Raw genomic sequence first — 25,890 nt, 5'->3', positions numbered from 1 at the left:
CACACTACACAATACACACTACACACACTACACAACACACACTACACAATATACACACTACACACTACACTACACACTACACACTACACTACACACACTACACACTACACACTATACACTACACTACACACTACACACTACACTACACACACTACACACTACACACTATACACTACACTACACACTATACACTACGCTACACACTACACACTACACTACACAACACCTAACACACACTACACAACACCTAACACACACTACACAACACCTAACACACACTACACAACACCTAACACACACTACACACTACACACTATACACTACACTACACACTATACACACTACACACTATACACTACACTACACACTATACACTACACTACACACTACGCTACACAATACACACTACACTACACACACTACACAACATTACTACACAACATTACTACACCACATTACTACACAACATTACTACACAACATTACTACACACTACACAAGATTACTACACAACATTACTACACAACATTACTACACAACATTACTACACAACATTACTACACACTACACAATACACAACACACTACACTACACAACACAATACACACTACACAACATTACTACACAACATTACTACACACTACACAATACACAACACACTACACTACACAACACTACACACACTACACAACATTACTACACAACATTACTACACAACATTACTACACACTACACACTACACTACACTACACAACACTACACACACTACACAACATTACTACACAACATTACTACACACTACACTTCACACACTACACCTAACACACACTACACTACACACTACACACTACACACACTACACACTACACACTACACACACTACACACCTCCCAACATTACTACACAACATTACTACACAACATTACTACACGACATTACTACACAACATTACTACACAACATTACTACACGACATTACTACACAACATTAATACACAACACACTACACAACATTACTACACAACATTACTACACAACATTACTACACAACATTACTACACAACATTACAACACGGCATTACTACACGACATTACTACACAACATTACTACACGACATTACTACACAACATTAATACACAACACACTACACAACATTACTACACAACATTACTACACAACACACTACACAACATTACTACACAACATTACTACACAACATTACAACACGGCATTACTACACGACATTACTACACAACATTACTACACGACATTACTACACAACATTACTACACGACATTACTACACACTACACAATACACAACACACTACACTACACAACACAATACACACTACACAACATTACTACACAACATTACTACACACTACACAATACACACTACACTACACTACACAACACTAAACACACTACACAACATTACTACACAACATTACTACACAACACACTACACAACATTACTACACAACATTACTACACAACATTACAACACGGCATTACTACACGACATTACTACACAACATTACTACACGACATTACTACACAACATTAATACACAACACACTACACAACATTACTACACAACATTACTACACAACACACTACACAACATTACTACACAACATTACAACACGGCATTACTACACGACATTACTACACAACACTACTACACGACATTACTACACACTACACAATACACAACACACTACACTACACAACACAATACACACTACACAACATTACTACACAACATTACTACACAACATTACTACACACTACACAATACACACTACACTACACTACACAACACTACACACACTACACAACATTACTACACAACATTACTACACAACATTACTACACACTACACAACACCTAACACACACTACACAACACACACTACACACACTACACACGCTACACACGCTACACTACACACTTCACACTACACACACTACACACTACACACTACACACACTACACACCTCCCAACATTACTACACAACATTACTACACAACATTACTACACACTACACAACACCTAACACACACTACACAACACACACTACACACACTACACACGCTACACACGCTACACTACACACTACACACTACACACTACACTACACACACTACACACTACACTACACACACTACACACTACACACTACACTACACACTACACACTACACTACACACTACACTACACACTACACACTACACTACACACTACACACACTACACAACGCTACACCTAACACACACTACACAACACCTAACACACACTACACAACACAATATACACACTACACAATACACACTACACACACTACACACTACACACTACACACACTACACACTACACTACACACTACACACACTACACAACACTACACCTAACACACACTACACAACACCTAACACACACTACACAACACACACTAAACAATATACACACTACACAATACACACTACACACACTACACACTACACACTACACACACTACACACTACACACTACACACACTACACAACACTACACCTAACACACACTACACAACACACACTACACAATATACACACTAAACAATACACACAACACAACACACACAACACAATATACACACTACACACTACACTACAACTACACACTACACACTACACCACACACTACACACTACACAATACACATTACACACTACACACACTACACAACACCTAACACTCACTACACACTACACACACTACACACTACACACACTACACAATACACACTACACACTACACACTATACACTACCCTACACACTACACAATATACACACTACACAATACACACTACACACACTACACAACACACACTACACAATATACACACTACACACTACACACTACACTACACACACTACACACTACACACTATACACTACACTACACACTACACACTACACTACACACACTACACTACACACACTACACACTACACACTATACACTACACTACACACTATACACTACGCTACACACTACACACTACGCTACACAATACACACTACACTACACAACACCTAACACACACTACACAACACCTAACACACACTACACAACACCTAACACACACTACACACTACACACTACACACTATACACTACACTACACACTATACACTACGCTACACACTACACACTACACTACACACTACACACACTACACAACACTACACCTAACACACACTACACAACACCTAACACACACTACACAACACACACTACACAAGATACACACTACACAATACACACTACACACACTAGACACTACACACTACACACACTACACACTACACACTACACTACACACTACACACACTACACAACACTACACCTAACACACACTACACAACACACACTACACAATATACACACTACACAATACACACTACACAACACACACTACACAATATACACACTACACACTACACTACACACTACACACTACACTACACACTACACACTACACAATACACATTACACACTACACACACTACACAACACCTAACACTCACTACACACTACACACTATACTACACTACACACTACACAATATACACACTACACAATACACACTACACACACTACACAACACACACTACACAATATACACACTACACACTACACTACACACTACACACTACACACTACACTACACACACTACACACTACACACTATACACTACACACTACACTACACACTACACTACACACACTACACTACACACACTACACACTACACACTATACACTACACTACACACTAAACACTACGCTACACACTACACACTACGCTACACAATACACACTACACTACACAACACCTAACACACACTACACAACACCTAACACACACTACACAACACCTAACACACACTACACAACACCTAACACACACTACACACTACACACTATACACTACACTACACACTATACACTACACTACACACTATACACTACGCTACACAATACACACTACACTACACAACACCTAACACACACTACACAACACCTAACACACACTACACACTACACACTATACACTACACTACACACTATACACTACACTACACACTACACACTACACACTACACAACACCTAACACACACTACACACTACACACACTACACACTACACACTATACACTACGCTACACACTACACACTACGCTACACAATACACACTACACTACACAACACCTAACACACACTACACAACACCTAACACACACTACACAACACCTAACACACACTACACACTACACTACACACTATACACTAAGCTACACAATACACACTACACTACACAACACCTAACACACACTACACAACACCTAACACACACTACACAACACCTAACACACACTACACACTATACACTACACTACACACTATACACTACACTACACACTACACACTACACACTACACAACACCTAACACACTCTACACAACACCTAACACACACTACACAACACCTAACACACACTACACACTACACACTATACACTACACTACACACTATACACTACGCTACACACTACACACTACGCTACACACTACACACTACACTACACACTACACACTACACACTACACAACACCTAACACACACTACACAACACCTAACACACACTACACAACACCTAACACACACTACACACTACACACTATACACTACACTACACACTATACACACTACACACTATACACTACACTACACACTACACACTACGCTACACAATACACACTACACTACACAACACCTAACACACACTACACACACTACACAACATTACTACACAACATTACTACACCACATTACTACACAACATTACTACACAACATTACTACACACTACACAACATTACTACACAACATTACTACACAACATTACTACACACTACACAATACACAACACACTACACTACACAACACAATACACACTACACAACATTACTACACAACATTACTACACAACATTACTACACACTACACAATACACAACACACTACACAACACTACACACACTACACAACATTACTACACAACATTACTACACACTACACACTACACACTACACTACACTACACAACACTACACACACTACACAACATTACTACACAACATTACTACACACTACACTTCACACACTACACCTAACACACACTACACTACACACTACACACTACACACACTACACACTACACACTACACACACTACACACCTCCCAACATTACTACACAACATTACTACACAACATTACTACACGACATTACTACACAACATTACTACACAACATTACTACACGACATTACTACACAACATTAATACACAACACACTACACAACATTACTACACAACATTACTACACAACATTACTACACAACATTACTACACAACATTACAACACGGCATTACTACACGACATTACTACACAACATTACTACACGACATTACTACACAACATTAATACACAACACACTACACAACATTACTACACAACATTACTACACAACACACTACACAACATTACTACACAACATTACTACACAACATTACAACACGGCATTACTACACGACATTACTACACAACATTACTACACGACATTACTACACAACATTAATACACAACACACTACACAACATTACTACACAACATTACTACACAACACACTACACAACATTACTACACAACATTACTACACAACATTACTACACAACATTACTACACAACATTACAACACGGCATTACTACACGACATTACTACACAACATTACTACACACTACACAATACACAACACACTACACTACACAACACAATACACACTACACAACATTACTACACAACATTACTACACAACATTACTACACACTACACAATACACACTACACTACACTACACAACACTACACACACTACACAACATTACTACACAACATTACTACACAACATTACTACACACTACACAACACCTAACACACACTACACAACACACACTACACACACTACACACGCTACACACGCTACACTACACACTACACACTACACACACTACACACTACACACTACACACACTACACACCTCCCAACATTACTACACAACATTACTACACAACATTACTACACACTACACAACACCTAACACACACTACACAACACACACTACACACACTACACACGCTACACACGCTACACTACACACTACACACTACACACTACACTACACACACTACACACTACACTACACACACTACACACTACACTACACACTACACACTACACTACACACTACACTACACACTACACACTACACTACACACTACACACACTACACAACGCTACACCTAACACACACTACACAACACCTAACACACACTACACAACACACACTACACAATATACACACTACACAATACACACTACACACACTACACACTACACACACTACACACTACACACTACACTACACACTACACACACTACACAACACTACACCTAACACACACTACACAACACCTAACACACACTACACAACACACACTAAACAATATACACACTACACAATACACACTACACACACTACACACTACACACTACACACACTACACACTACACACTACACACACTACACAACACTACACCTAACACACACTACACAACACACACTACACAATATACACACTAAACAATACACACAACACAACACACACAACACAATATACACACTACACACTACACTACAACTACACACTACACACTACACTACACACTACACACTACACAATACACATTACACACTACACACACTACACAACACCTAACACTCACTACACACTACACACACTACACACTACACACACTACACACTACACACACTACACAATACACACTACACACTACACACTATACACTACCCTACACACTACACAATATACACACTACACAATACACACTACACACACTACACAACACACACTACACAATATACACACTACACACTACACTACACACTACACACTACACTACACACACTACACACTATACACTACACTACACACTACACACTACACACTACACTACACACACTACACTACACACACTACACACTACACACTATACACTACACTACACACTATACACTACGCTACACACTACACACTACGCTACACAATACACACTTCACTACACAACACCTAACACACACTACACAACACCTAACACACACTACACAACACCTAACACACACTACACACTACACACTACACACTATACACTACACTACACACTATACACTACGCTACACACTACACTACACACTACACACACTACACAACACTACACCTAACACACACTACACAACACCTAACACACACTACACAACACACACTACACAAGATACACACTACACAATACACACTACACACACTACACACTACACACTACACACACTACACACTACACACTACACTACACACTACACACACTACACAACACTACACCTAACACACACTACACAACACACACTACACAATATACACACTACACAATACACACTACACAACACACACTACACAATATACACACTACACACTACACTACACACTACACACTACACTACACACTACACACTACACAATACACATTACACACTACACACACTACACAACACCTAACACTCACTACACACTACACACTACACACACTACACACTACACACACTACACACTACATACACTACACAATACACACTACACACTACACACTATACACTATACTACACTACACACTACACAATATACACACTACACTACACACACTACACAACACACACTACACAATATACACACTACACACTACACTACACACTCTACACTACACACACTACACACTACACACTATACACTACACACTACACACTACACACTACACTACACACACTACACTACACACACTACACACTACACACTACACACTATACACTACACTACACACTAAACACTACGCTACACACTACACACTACGCTACACAATACACACTACACTACACAACACCTAACACACACTACACAACACCTAACACACACTACACAACACCTAACACACACTACACAACACCTAACACACACTACACACTACACACTATACACTACACTACACACTATACACTACACACTATACACTACGCTACACAATACACACTACACTACACAACACCTAACACACACTACACAACACCTAACACACACTACACACTACACACTATACACTACACTACACACTATACACTACACTACACACTACACACTACACACTACACAACACCTAACACACACTACACACTACACACACTACACACTACACACTATACACTACGCTACACACTACACACTACGCTACACAATACACACTACACTACACAACACCTAACACACACTACACAACACCTAACACACACTACACAACACCTAACACACACTACACACTACACTACACACTATACACTAAGCTACACAATACACACTACACTACACAACACCTAACACACACTACACAACACCTAACACACACTACACAACACCTAACACACACTACACACTATACACTACACTACACACTATACACTACACTACACACTACACACTACACACTACACAACACCTAACACACACTACACAACACCTAACACACACTACACAACACCTAACACACACTACACACTACACACTATACACTACACTACACACTATACACTACGCTACACACTACACACTACGCTACACACTACACACTACACTACACACTACACACTACACACTACACAACACCTAACACACACTACACAACACCTAACACACACTACACAACACCTAACACACACTACACACTACACACTATACACTACACTACACACTATACACACTACACACTATACACTACACTACACACTACACACTACGCTACACAATACACACTACACTACACAACACCTAACACACACTACACACACTACACAACATTACTACACAACATTACTACACCACATTACTACACAACATTACTACACAACATTACTACACACTACACAACATTACTACACAACATTACTACACAACATTACTACACAACATTACTACACACTACACAATACACAACACACTACACTACACAACACAATACACACTACACAACATTACTACACAACATTACTACACACTACACAATACACAACACACTACACAACACTACACACACTACACAACATTACTACACAACATTACTACACACTACACACTACACACTACACTACACTACACAACACTACACACACTACACAACATTACTACACAACATTACTACACACTACACTTCACACACTACACCTAACACACACTACACTACACACTACACACTACACACACTACACACTACACACTACACACACTACACACCTCCCAACATTACTACACAACATTACTACACAACATTACTACACGACATTACTACACAACATTACTACACAACATTACTACACGACATTACTACACAACATTAATACACAACACACTACACAACATTACTACACAACATTACTACACAACATTACTACACAACATTACTACACAACATTACAACACGGCATTACTACACGACATTACTACACAACATTACTACACGACATTACTACACAACATTAATACACAACACACTACACAACATTACTACACAACACTACTACACAACACACTACACAACATTACTACACAACATTACTACACAACATTACAACACGGCATTACTACACGACATTACTACACAACATTACTACACGACATTACTACACAACATTAATACACAACACACTACACAACATTACTACACAACATTACTACACAACACACTACACAACATTACTACACAACATTACTACACAACATTACTACACAACATTACTACACAACATTACAACACGGCATTACTACACGACATTACTACACAACATTACTACACGACATTACTACACACTACACAATACACAACACACTACACTACACAACACAATACACACTACACAACATTACTACACAACATTACTACACAACATTACTACACACTACACAATACACACTACACTACACTACACAACACTACACACACTACACAACATTACTACACAACATTACTACACAACATTACTACACACTACACAACACCTAACACACACTACACAACACACACTACACACACTACACACGCTACACACGCTACACTACACACTACACACTACACACACTACACACTACACACTACACACACTACACACCTCCCAACATTACTACACAACATTACTACACAACATTACTACACACTACACAACACCTAACACACACTACACAACACACACTACACACACTACACACGCTACACACGCTACACTACACACTACACACTACACACTACACTACACACACTACACACTACACTACACACACTACACACTACACTACACACTACACACTACACTACACACTACACTACACACTACACACTACACTACACACTACACACACTACACAACGCTACACCTAACACACACTACACAACACCTAACACACACTACACAACACACACTACACAATATACACACTACACAATACACACTACACACACTACACACTACACACTACACACACTACACACTACACACTACACTACACACTACACACACTACACAACACTACACCTAACACACACTACACAACACCTAACACACACTACACAACACACACTAAACAATATACACACTACACAATACACACTACACACACTACACACTACACACACTACACACTACACACTACACAACACTACACCTAACACACACTACACAACACACACTACACAATATACACACTAAACAATACACACAACACAACACACACAACACAATATACACACTACACACTACACTACAACTACACACTACACACTACACTACACACTACACACTACACAATACACATTACACACTACACACACTACACAACACCTAACACTCACTACACACTACACACACTACACACTACACACACTACACACTACACACACTACACAATACACACTACACACTACACACTATACACTACCCTACACACTACACAATATACACACTACACAATACACACTACACACACTACACAACACACACTACACAATATACACACTACACACTACACTACACACTACACACTACACTACACACACTACACACTATACACTACACACTACACACTACACTACACACACTACACTACACACACTACACACTACACACTATACACTACACTACACACTATACACTACGCTACACACTACACACTACGCTACACAATACACACTTCACTACACAACACCTAACACACACTACACAACACCTAACACACACTACACAACACCTAACACACACTACACACTACACACTACACACTATACACTACACTACACACTATACACTACGCTACACACTACACTACACACACTACACAACACTACACCTAACACACACTACACAACACCTAACACACACTACACAACACACACTACACAAGATACACACTACACAATACACACTACACACACTACACACTACACACTACACACACTACACACTACACACTACACTACACACTACACACACTACACAACACTACACCTAACACACACTACACAACACACACTACACAATATACACACTACACAATACACACTACACAACACACACTACACAATATACACACTACACACTACACTACACACTACACACTACACTACACACTACACACTACACAATACACATTACACACTACACACACTACACAACACCTAACACTCACTACACACTACACACTACACACACTACACACTACACACACTACACACTACATACACTACACAATACACACTACACACTACACACTATACACTATACTACACTACACACTACACAATATACACACTACACAATACACACTACACACACTACACAACACACACTACACAATATACACACTACACACTACACTACACACTACACACTACACACTACACTACACACACTACACACTACACACTATACACTACACACTACACACTACACACTACACTACACACACTACACTACACACTACACACTACACACTATACACTACACTACACACTAAACACTACGCTACACACTACACACTACGCTACACAATACACACTACACTACACAACACCTAACACACACTACACAACACCTAACACACACTACACAACACCTAACACACACTACACAACACCTAACACACACTACACACTACACACTATACACTACACTACACACTATACACTACACTACACACTATACACTACGCTACACAATACACACTACACTACACAACACCTAACACACACTACACAACACCTAACACACACTACACACTACACACTATACACTACACTACACACTATACACTACACTACACACTACACACTACACACTACACAACACCTAACACACACTACACACTACACACACTACACACTACACACTATACACTACGCTACACACTACACACTACGCTACACAATACACACTACACTACACAACACCTAACACACACTACACAACACCTAACACACACTACACAACACCTAACACACACTACACACTACACTACACACTATACACTAAGCTACACAATACACACTACACTACACAACACCTAACAGACACTACACAACACCTAACACACACTACACAACACCTAACACACACTACACATTATACACTACACTACACACTATACACTACACTACACACTACACACTACACACTACACAACACCTAACACACACTACACAACACCTAACACACACTACACAACACCTAACACACACTACACACTACACACTATACACTACACTACACACTATACACTACGCTACACACTACACACTACGCTACACACTACACACTACACTACACACTACACACTACACACTACACAACACCTAACACACACTACACAACACCTAACACACACTACACAACACCTAACACACACTACACACTACACACTATACACTACACTACACACTATACACACTACACACTATACACTACACTACACACTACACACTACGCTACACAATACACACTACACTACACAACACCTAACACACACTACACACACTACACAACATTACTACACAACATTACTACACCACATTACTACACAACATTACTACACAACATTACTACACACTACACAAGATTACTACACAACATTACTACACAACATTACTACACAACATTACTACACACTACACAATACACAACACACTACACTACACAACACAATACACACTACACAACATTACTACACAACATTACTACACAACATTACTACACACTACACAATACACAACACACTACACTACACAACACTACACACACTACACAACATTACTACACAACATTACTACACACTACACGCTACACACTACACTACACTACACAACACTACACACACTACACAACATTACTACACAACATTACTACACACTACACTTCACACACTACACCTAACACACACTACACTACACACTACACACTACACACACTACACACTACACACTACACACACTACACACCTCCCAACATTACTACACAACATTACTACACAACATTACTACACACTACACAACACCTAACACACACTACACAACACACACTACACACACTACACACGCTACACTACACACTACACACTACACACTACACTACACACACTACACACTACACTACACACACTACACACTACACACTACACTACACACTACACACTACACTACACACTACACTACAGACTACACACTACACAACGCTACACCTAACACACACTACACAACACCTAACACACACTACACAACACACACTACACAATATACACACTACACAATACACACTACACACATTACACACTACACACTACACACACTACACACTACACACTACACTACACACTACACACACTACACAACACTACACCTAACACACACTACACAACACCTAACACACACTACACAACACCTAACACACACTACACACTACACACTATACACTACACTACACACTATACACACTACACACTATACACTACACTACACACTATACACTACACTACACACTACACACTACGCTACACAATACACACTACACTACACAACACCTAACACACAATACACACACTACACAACATTACTACACAACATTACTACACCACATTACTACACAACATTACTACACAACATTACTACACACTACACAAGATTACTACACAACATTACTACACAACATTACTACACAACATTACTACACAACATTACTACACACTACACAATACACAACACACTACACTACACAACACAATACACACTACACAACATTACTACACAACATTACTACACAACATTACTACACACTACACAATACACAACACACTACACTACACAACACTACACACACTACACAACATTACTACACAACATTACTACACAACATTACTACACACTACACACTACACACTACACTACACTACACAACACTACACACACTACACAACATTACTACACAACATTACTACACACTACACTTCACACACTACACCTAACACACACTACACTACACACTACACACTACACACACTACACACTACACACTACACACACTACACACCTCCCAACATTACTACACAACATTACTACACAACATTACTACACACTACACAACACCTAACACACACTACACAACACACACTACACACACTACACACGCTACACACGCTACACTACACACTACACACTACACACTACACTACACACACTACACACTACACTACACACACTACACACTACACACTACACTACACACTACACTACAGACAACACACTACACAACGCTACACCTAACACACACTACACAACACCTAACACACACTACACAACACACACTACACAATATACACACTACACAATACACACTACACACACTACACACTACACACACTACACACTACACACTACACTACACACTACACACACTACACAACACTACACCTAACACACACTACACAAAACCTAACACACACTACACAACACACACTACACAATATACACACTACACAATACACACTACACACACTACACACTACACACTACACACACTACACACTACACACTACACTACACACTACACACACTACACAACACTACACCTAACACACACTACACAACACCTAACACACACTACACAACACACACTACACAATATACACACTACACAATACACACTACACACACTACACACTACACACACTACACACTACACACACTACACAACACTACACCGAACACACACTACACAACACACACTACACAATATACACACTACACAATACACACTACACAACACACACTACACAATATACACACTACACACTACACTACAACTACACACTACACACTACACTACACACTACACACTACACAATACACATTACACACTACACACACTACACAACACCTAACACTCACTACACACAACACACAACACACACTACACACACTACACACTACACACACTACACAATACACACTACACACTATACACTACCCTACACACTACACAATATACACACTACACAATACACACTACACACACTACACAACACACACTACACAATATACACACTACACACTACACTACACACTACACACTACACTACACACACTACACACTACACACTATACACTACACTACACACTACACACTACACACTACACTACACACACTACACACTACACACTACACACTATACACTACACTACACACTATACACTATGCTACACACTACACACTACGCTACACAATACACACTACACTACACAACACCTAACACACACTACACAACACCTAACACACACTACACAATACACACTACACACTATACACTACACTACACACTATACACTACGCTACACACTACACACTACACTACACACTACACACACTACACAACACTACACCTAACACACACTACACAACACCTAACACACACTACACAACACACACTACACAATATACACACTACACAATACACACTACACACACTTCACACTACACACTACACACACTACACACTACACACTACACACACTACACAACACTACACCTAACACACACTACACAACACACACTACACAATATACACACTACACAATACACACTACACAACACACACTACACAATATACACACTACACACTACACTACACACTACACACTACACTACACACTACACACTACACACTACACATTACACACACTACACAACACCTAACACTCACTACACACTACACACTACACACACTACACACTACACACACTACACACTACATACACTACACAATACACACTACACACTACACACTATACACTATACTACACTACACACTACACAATATACACACTACACAATACACACTACACACACTACACAACACACACTACACAATATACACACTACACACTACACTACACACTACACACTACACTACACACACTACACACTACACACTATACACTACACACTACACACTACACTACACACTACACACTATACACTACACTACACACTATACACTACGCTACACACTACACACTACGCTACACAATACACACTACACTACACAACACCTAACACACACTACACAACACCTAACACACACTACACAACACCTAACACACACTACACACTACACACTATACACTACACTACACACTATACACTACACTACACACTACACACTACACACTACACAACACCTAACACACACTACACCTAACACACACTACACACTACACACTATACACTACGCTACACACTACACACTACGCTACACAATACACACTACACTACACAACACCTAACACACACTACACAACACCTAACACACACTACACAACACCTAACACACACTACACACTACACACTATACACTACACTACACACTACACACTACGCTACACAATACACACTACACTACACAACACCTAACACACACTACACACACTACACAACATTACTACACAACATTACTACACCACATTACTACACAACATTACTACACAACATTACTACACACTACACAACATTACTACACAACATTACTACACAACATTACTACACACTACACAATACACAACACACTACACTACACAACACAATACACACTACACAACATTACTACACAACATTACTACACAACATTATTACACACTACACAATACACAACACACTACACTACACAACACTACACACACTACACAACATTACTACACAACATTACTACACAACATTACTACACACTACACACTACACACTACACTACACTACACAACACTACACAACATTACTACACAACATTACTACACACTACACTTCACAATCTACACCTAACACACACTACACTACACACTACACACTACACACACTACACACTACACACTACACACACTACACACCTCCCAACATTACTACACAACATTACTACACAACATTACTACACACTACACAACACCTAACACACACTACACAACACACACTACACACACTACACACGCTACACACGCTACACTACACACTACACACTACACACTAGACTACACACACTACACACTACACTACACACACTACACACTACACACTACACTACACACTACACACTACACTACACACTACACTACACACTACACACTACACTACACACTACACACACTACACAACGCTACACCTAACACACACTACACAACACCTAACACACACTACACAACACACACTACACAATATACACACTACACAATACACACTACACACACTACACCTAACACACACTACACAACACACACTACACAATATACACACTACACAATACACACTACACAATATACACACTACACAATACACACTACACAACACACACTACACAATATACACACTACACACTACACTACACACTACACACTACACTACACACTACACACTACACAATACACATTACACACTACACACACTACACAACACCTAACACTCACTACACACTACACACTACACACACTACACACTACACACACTACACACTACATACACTACACAATACACACTACACACTACACACTATACACTATACTACACTACACACTACACAATATACACACTACACAATACACACTACACACACTACACAACACACACTACACAATATACACACTACACACTACACTACACACTACACACTACACACTACACTACACACACTACACACTACACACTATACACTACACACTACACACTACACACTACACTACACACACTACACTACACACTACACACTATACACTACACTACACACTATACACTACGCTACACACTACACACTATGCTACACAATACACAATACACTACACAACACCTAACACACACTACACAACACCTAACACACACTACACAACACCTAACACACACTACACACTACACACTATACACTACACTACACACTATACACTACACTACACAATACATTCTACACTACACAACACCTAACACACACTACACAACACCTAACACACACTACACACTACACACTATACACTACACTACACACTATACACTACACTACACACTACACACTACACAACACCTAACACACACTACACCTAACACACACTACACACTACACACTATACACTACGCTACACACTACACACTACGCTACACAATACACACTACACTACACAACACCTAACACACACTACACAACACCTAACACACACTACACAACACCTAACACACACTACACACTATACACTACACTACACACTATACACTACGCTACACAATACACACTACACTACACAATACACACTACACTACACAACACCTAACACACACTACACAACACCTAACACACACTACACACTACACACTATACACTACGCTACACACTACACACTACGCTACACAATACACACTACACTACACAACACCTAACACACACTACACAACACCTAACACACACTACACAACACCTAACACACATTACACACTACACACTATACACTACACTACACACTATACACTACACTACACACTACACACTACACACTACACAACACCTAACACACACTACACAACACCTAACACACACTACACACTACACACTATACACTACACTACACACTATACACTACGCTACACACTATACACTACGCTACACACTACACACTACGCTACACAATACACACTACACTACACAACACCTAACACACACTACACAACACCTAACACACACTACACAACACCTAACACACACTACACACAACACCTAACACACACTACACACTACACACTACACACTATACACTACACTACACACTACACTACACACTACACAACATTACTACACAACACCTAACACACACTACACAACACCTAACACACACTACACACTACACACTACACACTATACACTACACTACACACTACACAATACACACTATACACTAGACTACACACTACACACTATACACTACACTACACACACTACACAACACCTAACACACACTACACAACACCTAACACACACTACACACTACACACTACACACTATACACTACACTACACACTATACACTACGCTACACACTACACAATACACTACACACTATACACTACACTACACATTATACACTACACAAATTACTACACAACATTACTACACAACATTACTACACAACATTACTACACAACATTACTACACGACATTACTACACGACATTACTACACAACATTACTACACAACATTACTACACAACATTACTACACAACATTACTACACAACATTACTACACGACATTACTACACAACATTACTACACGACATTACTACACAACATTACTACACAACATTACTACACAACACAATACAGAACGACACGATGTCCTTGGCACTGAGTTGATCAGGCTGTTGATTGGTGGAATGTTGGTCCCACTTCCTCTTGGCCACATGTCGATCCAGAGCATCCCAAACATGCTCAAAGGGTGACTCACCCGCCCTGGGCTCTCTCTGTATTACCAAGAGGTAACGCTGGTGTTACAGAGACAAGAGAGAGAGAGGCAACAGGGCTCTCTGCCCTGGGCTCTCTCTGTCCCGGTGAGATTAAGGCCAACAGGGCTCTCTGCCCTGGGCTCTCTCTGTCCCGGTGAGATTAAGGCCAACAGGGCTCTCTGCCCTGGGCTCTCTCTGTCCCGGTGAGATTAAGGCCAACAGGGCTCTCTGCCCTGGGCTCTCTCTGTCCCGGTGAGATTAAGGCCAACAGGGCTCTCTGCCCTGGGCTCTCTCTGTCCCGGTGAGATTAAGGCCAACAGGGCTCTCTGCCCTGGGCTCTCTCTGTCCCGGTGAGATTAAGGCCAACAGGGCTCTCTGCCCTGGGCTCTCTCTGTCCCGGTGAGATTAAGGCCAACAGGGCTCTCTGCCCTGGGCTCTCTCTGTCCCGGTGAGATTAAGGCCAACAGGGCTCTCTGCCCTGGGCTCTCTCTGTCCCGGTGAGATTAAGGCCAACAGGGCTCTCTGCCCTGGGCTCTCTCTGTCCCGGTGAGATTAAGGCCAACAGGGCTCTCTGCCCTGGGCTCTCTCTGTCCCGGTGAGATTAAGGCCAACAGGGCTCTCTGCCCTGGGCTCTCTCTGTCCCGGTGAGATTAAGGCCAACAGGGCTCTCTGCCCTGGGCTCTCTCTGTCCCGGTGAGATTAAGGCCAACAGGGCTCTCTGCCCTGGGCTCTCTCTGTCCCGGTGAGATTAAGGCCAACAGGGCTCTCTGCCCTGGGCTCTCTCTGTCCCGGTGAGATTAAGGCCAACAGGGCTCTCTGCCCTGGGCTCTCTCTGTCCCGGTGAGATTAAGGCCAACAGGGCTCTCTGCCCTGGGCTCTCTCTGTCCCGGTGAGATTAAGGCCAACAGGGCTCTCTGCCCTGGGCTCTCTCTGTCCCGGTGAGATTAAGGCCAACAGGGCTCTCTGCCCTGGGCTCTCTCTGTCCCGGTGAGATTAAGGCCAACAGGGCTCTCTGCCCTGGGCTCTCTCTGTCCCGGTGAGATTAAGGCCAACAGGGCTCTCTGCCCTGGTCTCTCTCTGTCCCGGTGAGATTAAGGCCAACAGGGCTCTCTGCCCTGGGCTCTCTCTGTCCCGGTGAGATTAAGGCCAACAGGGCTCTCTGCCCTGGGCTCTCTCTGTCCCGGTGAGATTAAGGCCAACAGGGCTCTCTGCCCTGGTCTCTCTCTGTCCCGGTGAGATTAAGGCCAACAGGGCTCTCTGCCCTGGGCTCTCTCTGTCCCGGTGAGATTAAGGCCAACAGGGCTCTCTGCCCTGGGCTCTCTCTGTCCCGGTGAGATTAAGGCCAACAGGGCTCTCTGCCCTGGGCTCGCTCTGTATTACTGCTCTCTCTGTCCCGGTGAGATTAAGGCCAACAGGGCTCTCTGCCCTGGGCTCTCTCTGTCCCGGTGAGATTAAGGCCAACAGGGCTCTCTGCCCTGGGCTCTCTCTGTCCCGGTGAGATTAAGGCCAACAGGGCTCTCTGCCCTGGGCTCTCTCTGTCCCGGTGAGATTAAGGCCAACAGGGCTCTCTGCCCTGGGCTCTCTCTGTCCCGGTGAGATTAAGGCCAACAGGGCTCTCTGCCCTGGGCTCTCTCTGTCCCGGTGAGATTAAGGCCAACAGGGCTCTCTGCCCTGGGCTCTCTCTGTCCCGGTGAGATTAAGGCCAACAGGGCTCTCTGCCCTGGGCTCTCTCTGTCCCGGTGAGATTAAGGCCAACAGGGCTCTCTGCCCTGGGCTCTCTCTGTCCCGGTGAGATTAAGGCCAACAGGGCTCTCTGCCCTGGGCTCTCTCTGTCCCGGTGAGATTAAGGCACAACAGGGAAAACTGGACCCTTCTTCTAGTTAGGGGTTTGTAATGTTTTGTTCTGTTGTAGATGAAGCTGGAGGCCCGCAGGAAAGCAGAGGAGGAGAGGAGGAGGAGAGAGGAGGTGAGGAGAGGAGGAGGAAGAGGAGAGGAGGAGGAGGAGGAGGAGAGAGGAGGTGAGTAGAGGAGAGGGGGAGGAAGAGGGGAGGTGAGTAGAGGAGAGGAGGAGGAAGAGGAGAGGAGGAGAGGAGGAGGAGAGAGGAGGTGAGTAGAGGAGAGGGGGAGGAAGAGGGGAGGTGAGTAGAGGAGAGGGGGAGGAAGAGGAGAGGAGGAGAGGAGGAGGAGAGAGGAGGTGAGTAGAGGAGAGGGGGAGGAAGAGGGGAGGTGAGTAGAGGAGAGGGGGAGGAAGAGGGGAGGTGAGTAGAGGAGAGGGGGAGGAAGAGGGGAGGAGGGAGATGGTGAGTAGAGGAGAGGGGGAGGAAGAGGGGAGGTGGAGGAGGGAGATAGTGAGTAGAGGGGGAGGGGGAGGAAGAGGAGAGGAGGAGGAGAGAGGAGAGGAGGAGGAAGAGGAAGAGGAGGGAGGAGGTGAGTAGAGGAGAGGGGGAGGAAGGGGGAGAGGAGGGAGATGGTGAGTAGAGGAGAGGAGGAGGAAGAGGGGAGGAGGAGGAGGGAGATGGTGAGTAGAGGAGAGGAGGAGGAAGAGGGGAGGAGGAGGAGGGAGATGGTGAGTAGAGGAGAGGAGGACGAAGAGGGGAGAGGGAGGAGAGGAGAGGAGAGAAGGAGAGGGTTAACCAAGGGTTAATAAGGGGTCTGAGAAGAGGAGAGGAGGAGAGGGGAGAGAGGGAGGAGAGAGGGAGGAGAGGGGAGAGAGGGTGGAGAGAGGGAGGAGAGGAGAGAGGAGGAGAGGAGAGAGGAGGAAGAGGGAGAGGGAGGTGGAGAGTAGTTGTCTTTCCATCTCTTATATCTTGTGTGTGTGTGTGTGTGTGTGTGTGTGTGTGTGTGTGTGTGTGTCCTGTGTGTGTGTGTGTGTGTGTGTGTGTGTGTGTGTGTGTGTGTGTGTGTGTGTGTGTGTGTGTGTGTAGGAGCTGTTGAAGAGAGAGGTGGTTAATGTCTCTCACCTGGTGATCCCTGCTGAGCTCGGCTCTTTACTGCAGGCTGCAGCAGGTTGGTTTGTGTTCAGACTCCATGCTGACTCTCTCTGGTCCATCTCCTCACATCTCTCTGGTCCATCTCCTCACATCTCTCTGGTCCATCTCCTCACATCTCTCTGGTCCGTCTCCTCACATCTCTCTGGTCCATCTCCTCACGTCTCTCTGGTCCGTCTCCTCACGTCTCTCTGGTCCATCTCCTCACATCTCTCTGACTCTCTCTGGTCCATCTCCTCACATCTCTCTGGTCCATCTCCTCACATCTCTCTGGTCCATCTCCTCACATCTCTCTGTCTAGCTCTGGTCCATCTCCTCACATCTCTCTGACTAGCTCTGGTCCATCTGGTCCATCTCCTCACATCTCTCTGACTCTCTCTGGTCCATCTCCTCACATCTCTCTGACTAGCTCTGGTCCATCTCCTCACATCTCTCTGACTAGCTCTGGTCCATCTCCTCACATCTCACTCTCTCTGGTCCATCTCCTCACATCTCTCTGTCTAGCTCTGGTCCATCTCTCTGACTCTCTCTGGTCCATCTCCTCACATCTCTCTGTCTAGCTCTGGTCCATCTCCTCACATCTCTCTGGTCCATCTCCTCACATCTATCTGTCTAGCTCTGGTCCATCTCATCACATCTCCCTGTGTTATTAGAGTCTAGCTCTGGTCCATCTCCTCACATCTCTCTGTCTAGCTCTGGTCCATCTCCTCACGTCTCTCTGTGTGTGTAGGTGGCAGACAGCTCCATGCTGAGAGTCTAGCTCTGGTCCATCTCCTCACGTCTCTCTGTGTGTGTAGGTGGCAGACAGCTCCATGCTGAGAGTCTAGCTCTGGTCCATCTCCTCACGTCTCTCTGTGTGTGTAGGTGGCAGACAGCTCCATGCTGAGAGTCTAGCTCTGGTCCATCTCCTCACGTCGCTCTGTCTAGCTCTGGTCCATCTCCTCACGTCTGTCTGTGTTATTAGGTGGCAGACAGCTCCATGCTGAGAGTCTAGCTCTGGTCCAGGCACCACACATCCCTGAGGAGAACCAGCTGACTCTGCCGCTGGACATCAACAACAACCCCTTCAGCCGCTACGTACAGCTGCACTTCAGGGTAACTCACCCCTCATTCAATCCCATACAATTCAATTCAATACTCTGTCTGTTCACACCCCTCATTAAATCCCATACAATTCAATCCCATACTCTCTGTCTGTTCACACCCCTCATTCAATCCCATACAATTCAATTCAATACCTTCTGTCTGTACTCACCCCTCATTCAATCCCATACAATTCAATTCAATACCTTCTGTCTCTACTCACCCCTCATTCAATCCCATACAATTCAATTCAATACCTTCTTTCTCTACTCACCCCTCATTCAATCCCATACAATTCAATCCAATACCTTCTGTCTCTACTCACCCCTCATTCAATCCCATACAATTCAATTCAATACTCTGTCTCCACTCACCCCTCATTCAATCCCATACAATTCAATTCAATACTCTCTGTCTGTTCACACCCCTCATTCAATCCCATACAATTCAATTCAATACTCTGTCTCTACTCACCCCTCATTCAATCCCATACAATTCAATTCAATACTCTGTCTCTACTCACCCCTCATTCAATCCCATACAATTCAATCCCATACTCTCTGTCTGTTCACACCCCTCATTCAATCCCATACAATTCAATTCAATACCTTCTGTCTCTACTCACCCCTCATTCAATCCCATACAATTCAATTCAATACTCTGTCTCTACTCACCCCTCATTCAATCCCATACAATTCAATACCTTGTGTCTGTACTCACCCCTCATTCAATCCCATACAATTCAATACCTTGTGTCTGTACTCACCCCTCATTCAATCCCATACAATTCAATACCTTCTGTCTCTACTCACCCCTCATTCAATCCCATACAATTCAATCCAATACCTTCTGTCTCTACTCACCCCTCATTCAATCCCATACAATTCAATTCAATACCTTCTGTCTCTACTCACCCCTCATTCAATCCCATACAATTCAATCCAATACCTTCTGTCTCTACTCACCCCTCATTCAATCCCATACAATTCAATCCAATACCTTCTGTCTCTACTCACCCCTCATTCAATCCCATACAATTCAATTCAATACTCTCTGTACACACCCCTCATTCACTCCCATACTCTCTGTCTGTACTCACCCCTCATTCAAATCAATCCCATACTCTGTCTGTTCACACCCCTCATTCAATCCCATACAATTCAATTCAATACTCTCTGTCTGTTCACACCCCTCATTCAATCCCATACAATTCAATCCAATACCTTCTGTCTCTACTCACCCCTCATTCAATCCCATACAATTCAATCCAATACCTTCTGTCTCTACTCACCCCTCATTCAATCCCATACAATTCAATTCAATACCTTCTGTCTCTACTCACCCCTCATTCAATCCCATACAATTCAATCCCATACTCTCTGTCTGTTCACACCCCTCATTCAATCCCATACAATTCAATTCAATACCTTCTGTCTCTACTCACCCCTCATTCAATCCCATACAATTCAATCCCATACTCTCTGTCTGTTCACACCCCTCATTCAATCCCATACAATTCAATACCTTCTGTCTGTACTCACCCCTCATTCAAT

General features: G+C 42.5%; 1 protein-coding gene across 3 annotated transcripts in view; it reads left to right on the top strand.

Annotated features, from left to right (window-relative positions):
- LOC106592773 (unconventional myosin-XV) overlaps positions 1 to 25,890 on the top strand; it is an 86,782-nt gene that overhangs the window by 48,605 nt on the left and 12,287 nt on the right. For all 3 annotated transcript variants that reach the window (XM_082964637.1, XM_082964636.1, XM_082964635.1), the window contains exons 8-10: positions 22,180 to 22,233; positions 23,192 to 23,273; positions 24,219 to 24,349. In XM_082964637.1, the coding sequence (XP_082820763.1) occupies positions 22,180 to 22,233; positions 23,192 to 23,273; positions 24,219 to 24,349 (267 nt within the window). The remainder of the gene's footprint in view (positions 1 to 22,179; positions 22,234 to 23,191; positions 23,274 to 24,218; positions 24,350 to 25,890) is intronic.

Source organism: Salmo salar, chromosome 18 (genome assembly GCF_965601325.2).
Source record: "Salmo salar chromosome 18, fSalSal1, whole genome shotgun sequence".
In the NCBI taxonomy this organism is placed as follows: Eukaryota; Metazoa; Chordata; class Actinopteri; order Salmoniformes; family Salmonidae; genus Salmo; species Salmo salar.
This window is presented reverse-complemented; position numbering and strand designations above follow the sequence as displayed.